Source organism: Hydra vulgaris, chromosome 13, assembly GCF_038396675.1.
Source record: "Hydra vulgaris chromosome 13, alternate assembly HydraT2T_AEP".
Lineage (NCBI taxonomy): Eukaryota > Metazoa > Cnidaria > Hydrozoa > Anthoathecata > Hydridae > Hydra > Hydra vulgaris.
Window position 1 is genome coordinate 52,988,884 of NC_088932.1, and position 9,035 is coordinate 52,997,918.

Genomic DNA, 9,035 nt, shown 5'->3' on the forward strand with positions numbered 1-9,035 from the left:
TAGATCATATTTCGTTTAGTTAATTAACGTCTTAGCCGGTATATCACTCATAGCCTCATCTTTTTGTATTGCAATCCTTCTCTTTAATTTATATAATACGCTTACTGTTATTACTTTTACTAAATAGAATACTAACTGAAAATATATATATTAATCTAATGTCAAAACTTTAAAACTAATAAAGAAACTGACGTAAAGTAGAAAGTTTACAAGTTTTCACAAAAGTAACGCGTGTGCAATTGAATTTTTTTTTTTTTGTAACAAACATGGTTTAAAATTGGCTAAAGATCGGTGAGATTGGAAAAGTTGGCACAGTGTTGCCGGTTGTAAAACAATCGTTGCAAATTATTGGTGCATAAACGGCATCTTAGGCGCGGTGGTAGTGATCATGAGCCAATGATAACCATGCATGGATCGTGCATGACAAATATGCCAGGGAATGCGAATACTCAATTTGCGCGAGAGGAGAATGATGGAGTTAGTAAAATAAAAAACATTGCTGGAAATTTAATTTATTTTCGTACATTCATTTCTATATATTTTCCTAAAGTATATATTAATTTTTGAGGAAAAAATTACAGACATAACAGAATTTAAAGACTTTTTCAAAAATTTGAGAAGCGATATATAGTTATTATAGTAAATCCACATTAAAACAACTGTCCGGTACTGATAAAATACGATTTAAAAATGAAGGAAACACTGTATATATCAGAGCGTTGACGTACTTAAGTAAGTAGAACGATTTTAAGAGTATGTTTTCAGAGAATGCTAGAAGGTTTAACAAAACACTTTGTTCCAATATTAATGACTGTATCACAATAAGTGCGTATCTAAACGTCAATCACTAGGTGACAGTTTATTTCACTAGGTATTCATATTTAATGACATTACAAATTATATTACCGAGGACGAAAAATGGAAAAACAGCAATGGACATATTCTGGCGCAAAAACCGAGAAAAGGAGAATATCATTTACTGAGGAAATTACCCGAGTTTTTATTGACTTTTTCCACCAGTAGCTTCTTCAACGAAATAATTTTTTCAGTAATGAGTTCTTTGTGGTGATATAAAAGAAACCGTCTTAAGCTTGATCATGAAAAGCCGAGTTAAGAATTTTTAACAAATTAAGAATTAAATGCAATAAATTTTGCACATTTTCACCACGAAACAATAGCTTTTAAAAGCTATTATAAACAATGCAATATACGTTTTAAGATAAATAATCAAACTTGTTCTTATTTGCAGAGCAAGGCAAAATATTGTCCTACTGTATTGTATATTGTTGCTAAATTAGGCTTCTCATTGATAATAAACAAGATTATTCAAAAGAAACAGCTTTTCCTTACTAAACTTTTTAATAAACATTAGTTTCAAAATCGCGATAATATAATGTCTATTTTTGAAAGAACTATTGACGGAGGAGAGTCAGTTTTATCTGCTGTTTATTCCCTCAAAATTATTATTAAAATTAGATAGTTCTTAACAAAATGAAAAATATGCGTGCTGGCAATACACTAAATATTGATTTGTTGCGTGGTCGATTGTGTAGTTATCAGTTATTGTTTTACCTGTTTTCGCACGTGCGTATAAACGGATGCTTACTTTGTGATTTATAAAAATTAAAGTTTATAGAAACAAAAATTTATTACAAACATTCTAACAATTAGAAGTTTTTACATAAATTTAACAAAAAAGACAAAAATATTTTTAAACTTTATAAAACTTTTCCAACATAACACTTTTAACAACACTTTAAATGATTTTAAGGATGTTGAACAACTACTTTATTAGTAAAAATAGATAGTTTAGAAAGTCATCGCCTTTAAAGTACTTTATGGCACATAAAAAATTAAAAGAACTATTACAATTACAATAAAAACTAAGTTACTTGCTGATATAAATTCTGTGAATTATATTCAAGTTAAAAGCAAGTTAACAATTTTACCAATAAGATATAAGGTTTAACTTGATGTTTTAAAATTAGCACAGTTGGATAGCAAAGAAAAACAAAGCCTGACTGTCTCTCGGCATGCAACAAATTCATCGGATGGTAAAACTGCTTTACGAGAGAGTAAATCAAGGTATTTTAATAAAACAGGAAGATTGATTTCAGCATTTCCATTTTTTTCCACATCAATACAAGCAGAAATATATTTTTCACGTAATGAAGGTAAATTAGCAATCTCATCATCAACAATGCAACATTTTGTTTTAGCACGATAACCCTTTAAACATTTTAAACATCTGAATTTTGGAATCTTTGTAATTAAAGGGTGTATATTAATAGGAGAGGGCCAATCATAAGAACAAGCCTGGCATTGACATTTAAAGAAGTATCTCTCTAACAATTCTTTTTGTCGATAAACTTTTGGATACAATGAGTAGGTATAACCATATTGAATTGAAATTTCTTCACCTTTATTAATATGTTTTACAGCACGTACAACAATAGTATCACCGCAAAAGTCACTGCAAACTGATGGACAACAAGAATGATTTAACAAAGATGATGTTTCATAAATACCGGATCCAACTTCTTTATCAACAATGTCTAGAATATAGCTGAACCCTTGCTTTGAAACTACCAGTTCAGAAATTAAAAATGCATTGCAAGCAAGCATTTGCACATGTTTAAACAAATGAGCACAAACAATGATCAGGTTTTCTTGTGGACAAAAATTAGTTAAACATAATATTTTGCCAATATATATTGAAAGCAATGCTCTTTTAAACATATCATCTTGTTCACGAAGTTTACTGTTTCCTTTTAAGTTATAAATTGAATTATAACTTACAGAGTTTTGCGCCTTAACTTTAACAGAGGAGATATTACCTTCAAATGATACAGTAGAAGAGGAAACATCTTCAACCGATACAACAGATGAATTAGTGTTTTGAAATAATAGCAAACCTTTAAGACCAACATTAGTAATTATTTTCATTGCCAAATGTGCAACACCAATATCATCATTTGCCAGAATATTTGAATATTCGCATTCAAAACAGTGAAAGCTTTTCCAAGACTCTTCTTCACATGAAATTGAACAATAATTTACAAGTGTGCATAGCCTACATGGGTAGCTAAAAAGAAAATTACTTAGACAATGATAACAATGCGTTTTGTAGGACTCTGTTGAACATACAGAAGCAAATGGTTTTTCTACAATAATTGTTTCACCCGCAGATATATCTTTAGTAGCAATGGCATGTCGACCTTGGCTACTGGAGCTGACAATTTCAAGTGAGTCGGATGCGCTTGGATGCAGAACATTTTTTTTCAATAACACTGGAGGTGTTGCAACATATAAAAGGTTTTGACGATATAGTGGAGTGAAACTTTGACATTTTAATAATTCAAATATTTGACAATTTTTAATAAATTTATTTATTGATTTTAATTTATCATTTTTTTGACAATCTGATAAATCACTTGATCTAGTAAACTGAATGCAAAAATTAAGAGCATCGACAGCTTTATCATAAAATAAAAGTTTCATGTAGCATTTACCGAGCCTTTCATAAAGCTTGTACTTTTTCTCACAAGGAAATTTACTCATTAAAGCAGCATTGATATCTGCTGTACAAATGTTATAATCCTTAGTTTCAAATAAAACTGCGGAACGATTGCCATAAGCTAATGCAAGTTCTTTTGAGTTATATTCTGCTAATGATATACTAGCAGAATAACTACGCATTGCATCCAGCAGTTGATAATTCCCATATTGCTGATTACCCAAATTTCTAGCACGTTCACTGGATATTTTACATTTTGGATTAAATGATTTTACAATTACAATATCTTTTATTTGGGGCTGATTTAATAATAAAGACATAAGATCAAAATCGGTCTGTTGATTATTAAACTTTGAAAAAAATTCATTTTTGTCTCCGTTGTCTAAAGAAACTTTAATTTTATTAAACCAAAACGTAAAAGAATTCTCCATTTTATCAAAAAATAATTAGATACTTTTGAGCGGTAGTTGGTATATAAATGAGTTAAATAAATTTCCAAGAAAAGACCTCCTAATCCTACTTCGTAGAATTTTATTATTTGCATATTTTTATTGGTTGGTTTTTTATACGTAGTTTGCGTAAAGTATTTTAGACAAGATAAATTATCCAATCGGATTTTTAAATTTAAACTAAAAGGCCTGCGCATAGTGAGTCCAATGATATATTAAAAATAACTTCATGTCTAACTGCCGTAAATCGGCATAAGAAAAAGTGAAGCAAAAATCGGCCATTATGGGGGGCAAAATCTTTACGCTATTTATCAAAACAAAACAAATACGAAGCTTTTTTTACAAATACGAAGCTTTTTTACAATAAATACGAAGATTGTTTAATTTAATGTAATCAATAAAAAATCGATACACAGATATCTGAAAAATTTGATGTTATTTTGATTTAAAATTTAATAATTTAGTAAAATATGCTCTTTTTTTTGTTAAACATTTCAAAATCATACTTATTTCATGTTTTTTTGAGATTAAAATTTAACATTTAACTCAAATCTTAGATTTAGTTGGATTTTAATCTATAATCTATTAACATTTTATGCACCTGTTAGTCATTAATTACCCTCTGCAGTAATGCTAGGAGGTATTATAACATAACTGCAAGGTAAACAGAGTCAAAAATTGTAATGAAACATTTTATAAAACTGTTTTGACTATTAACTAAGCTCTGTGTGACACAACTTAGAGGTTCCTTCTAGAAATGTTAGAATTTTATTTATGGTTAAAAACTTCTTGTTATCATAAAAATCATTATTACTTTTTTCTATAATTGATTTACCGTCAATAATTAAATAAATTTAGTTCAATGTTATGTTATAATCTAGTAAGGTTTTCAATACAAAAAAAGCTCCATAGGTATTCAGGTATATAAAGAATATCTTTCCTTTGAAATACGAGTCTTTCAATATAAATAACAAATCAAGAAAAGTAACAGTTAATAAAATTTAATTTAATATTTTTATTTATAATATTTTTACAATATTTTACACACACACACACACACACACACACACACACACACACACACACACACACACACACACACACACACACACACACACACACACACACACACACACACACACACATATATATAAACTTATATATATATATATATTTATATATATAAAAAAAACAGTTTATATATATATATAAACTGAATTTTTAAGTAATTTATTATCCTTTTATATTGTTTATTTTATATTTATGTTATAAACCTTTGAATGTAAATAATTTATTAGATTGTTGACGTAGACCAATCATTGATTTTTTTAAAACTTTTTCTGTATATAATTGGCCATATCTTTGCAGTCTGATTTTAAAAAAGTAATTTGCTAACATTTTTATCAGTTGTGTGGAATGCATGTCTTCAGTGACAGCTTTATGCTCAGCATCGTGTTCATTTAGGTCTTTAAAAAAATGTTTTTCACTAATAATTTTATTAACTGCATAAATCGTTTTCAGTTTAAGGTTTCGTTCCACATTCATTTTTGGTTTTTTAGAAATTGTCACCGCAGACATAAATTTTGAAAACACTCTCGCGTACTATTATAGTTTGTATAACATCAATTCTTGGAGCAATAAGTCCACCCCTATTTTTTATGTTAATCAATGAAAGAACTGATGTTCCATAAGAATGTTCCACAAAATTGTTTTGGGAAATAAGTGAGTTTGCACACACAGAACATGTTATCTTTGATAATAATCTTCTTACAATAAATCCAGATATATATCCTAGTATTGCCTCCTTATAGATAGAGGTATTATCAAGATAATTTTAAATTGTAACAATATCAATATTAAAGTTTAAAAAATCTGTTTCAGGATTTGAATAAATTGCATATTTTTTACTCCACTTTAATGCAAAAATAGAGCCAGTTGCAATACCCTCAAATGTTAAACAATTTGCATGCTTTGAGCCTACAATAGAATTGCGCAAAAGAATTCTTTTTAAAGATGACTTAAGTTGGAGGGCATCTGGATTATTATTAAATCCATTCATTCCACGAATACAAGAGAACAATAACTCAAGATGATCTTGTGAAAATTTGTATGTTAGGCAAAATTTAAAAGGATGAACATTTAAAGTAAAAAGCTCATAGGCTAAGTGTTGAAGACTTTTTGCAGCCACAATTAACCCTAATACAAAGGTTTTTCTCCTATGTTTTAATAATGGAGTACCATTAGCATCTGTCAACTTTGATAAGTAGTTTATTATTTGATCAAAAGTTGCATTCCAATAAGAATAACCATTCAAAAAAAGAGCTTTTTTATACGATTTTGAAAAAAGATTTTTAGAGTTCAGCATATCAAATAATTTGTCGATGACCCTTATAAAATTTATAGTTCCTTCAGCATGCTTAAAGTTTGGATGTTTGGAAAACATCAGAAATTCAATTGCATCTGCAACTGAACTACTAAGTGTTTGTGCAGCAAACTTAACATTCATTTTGTGACGCTGGAAATAAATATGTTTTATTGAGATTTTATTTGCAAATTTTAATCCTTCTTCTTCCTGTATTTCATATAAAGCTTTTATATAACTCCATTTAATGTATTTTCCATCACACTCCTTAAGTACCTCTAAATCACATAATGCATTTCTAGCTAATTTTAGCATATGACTTGGGTCAGGGATTACATACAAGTAGTGATTATAGCCTTCAAAAGTAAACCTTCCATTAATTTTTTTTTGTCTTTTCCCAAATGTACATCCTAGTGATGCAACAGAATTAAAGTTAACATTTACACCATCAAATGTAATGCTACATACATTAATTTTTTTATCAGAGGAAACTGTTAATGTTTTTTTAATAAGACATGAAAGGTTTTCAGCTGTTATTTTACTACACAGTATATAGCCAATAGGTGCTTTCCAATGACCTCGTAATCCTACCAGCATAAATACCAATGCTTCTGTAGCTGGTGTATCTGGTTCAATTGCAACAACATCTTTTCCATAATCTGAAAATCCAATGAATCGACCTGTCTTTTTATCATTTAGATTTGATGTTTTGATTGCCATTGCATCTATAATTAATGCACAATCTTTATAATTAATGTCAGTCTCTGCTTTTATACTAATATAACTTAAAACATCTTCAAAAAAACCAGGTTCACAATCTACAGAGGAAGTCCAGTTGGCTAGAGAGCTTGAAGCAGGTAAATGGAGTATAGGCCGTAGAAAATTGTATGCTTTAGGTGAGTAAAAATGCAGAGTTATTGCAAATTTTTTAGTTTCATCAGTATACCTATGCCCTTTTGGAAGTGAGGTATTGTTTTTAAACTGATTTTTTATAATATCAAAAGTCAATCCACTAAAGTTTTCACAAAAAATATTAGCAGCATCTTCAGAAACAATTTTTTTTTTGCTTAGATTTTTTAGCATAACCTTTAATGAATTTTTTTTTTTCTTTTCGTCGCAACTTTTGTTTAAGAATTTTAATTTTTGCCTTTAATTTTGCTTTAGTTGGACTTGCATTTGTCGATAATGTACTTTTAGAAATAATAGTATCATCATTAATAATTTTGTTACTACTTTCGATAATATTAAAGCTACTATCTATATCCACCTGGCAATCAATACTCTCTGTTGTTTTTAAAATAACACTGTTAATATAAATTTCGTTACTATTAGCAGCAACATTATTGTTATCACTTATATCTGAATGGAAATCGATGTGATGGTGACTGCCTGTTTCTGAAACTTTTTTAATGAGTCTCTTTATTTTTTTGTGGCGATATAGAACTAAACTTTCTTTTGACTTTTGGTTTTGAATCAATAATAACAGATGGCACAGAAAAAGGTTTTAATTTAGGCTTGTTATTAAAATCAGGTATACTGTAATCTGAAGGTAAAAAGTGATCACTACATACGCGGCTGTGCTCAGTAGGAATAAATGTTTCACGTTTTATAGCAACAATCCACCTTTTACAGAGTTCCCTATTAATAATTGGAAATTTATGTAATGCTCTGTTGTCATTTTTCATTGCTCTATTTTTGCAACCAGCTGCAGCACAAGAATTAACCATGATTTATAAATTTTGAATATTAAATATCGAATATTATTTGATCCAAACAACCGTGATTTACTATTTTTTAAATTTGCCCCCCATAATGGCCGATTTTTGCTTCAAAAAATACGCGGAAGTTAGACATCTAGTTATTTTTAATATATCATTGAGTGAGTCAAATACGTGAAAAAAACGGTAAAAACAGCCATAATAACAGATACTCAACGCCGTTAATGCATGATATGGAAAATACACGAATTTTGCGTTTTTATAAAAAGGTTATGTTTCACTGTATTTTTTTAACCCAAACAATTTTTTTTAATTTTTTTTTTTCCTCTAGCGCTTTAGTTTTTTTTTAAATCAAACAAAGTTAAATTTTTTTTAAATTACTCAAGTTTAGATATAAAATTTTGCTTTATAGTTGATGAACCATATTTTAGTATAAAATGGTGCTGCTCTCAATAAGGATAAAACATTAAATTGAGAAAACAACTTTTTCATACAAGTTTTAAGTTATATGATTAATTTCTAACCAGTCATATGTCTGCAAACATATTAAACTTATTTTTTTTTAATATGTTTTTAATTATTAAAAACATTTTAAATAATTAAAAACATATTAAAAAAAAATAAGTTATTTCAAGTTTAACCTTTTGTAAACAGACTTATTTGCCCCACTGCATTAACTATTGTCTTTTTCTTAAACTAGTTGTTTTTTTCTAAAAAAATTGCATAACTTTTCACTAGGTTTTTAGTCATGTTTTAAAATTACATTTAATTGTTTGTCATCAATTATTTTTATCTTAAATGTGATGTCTAATGATAGTTTTAAGGAAATTAGGCCTAATTATTTTCTAAAAGCAAACCTATTTTACTTATCTTTACATACTTTTATTTGTGTTAGGAGTTTTTTTAGAGCTTATTTAATGTGTAACTAAATATTTGAAATACATTTTAAGAGTTAAAAAGGTTTGCATACACTACTTTGTTATGAAAAT

At 28.3% G+C, this 9,035-nt stretch overlaps 2 protein-coding genes across 2 annotated transcripts; both read right to left on the bottom strand.

The window, feature by feature from the left end:
- Window positions 1-1,629: 1,629 nt before the first annotated feature.
- On the bottom strand, window positions 1,630-3,991 carry LOC105843191 (SET and MYND domain-containing protein 4). The gene has a single exon (XM_065816784.1). It carries the CDS (start codon window positions 3,946-3,948, stop codon window positions 1,966-1,968), a length of 1,983 nt encoding a protein of 660 aa, XP_065672856.1. The 5' UTR covers window positions 3,949-3,991; the 3' UTR covers window positions 1,630-1,965.
- A 3,743-nt stretch (window positions 3,992-7,734) lies between these two features.
- Window positions 7,735-8,055, bottom strand: LOC136090000 (THAP domain-containing protein 1-like). The gene has a single exon (XM_065816104.1). The coding sequence runs from the start codon at window positions 8,053-8,055 to the stop codon at window positions 7,735-7,737; it is 321 nt and encodes a 106-aa protein (XP_065672176.1).
- Between the last annotated feature and the right edge of the window lie 980 nt (window positions 8,056-9,035).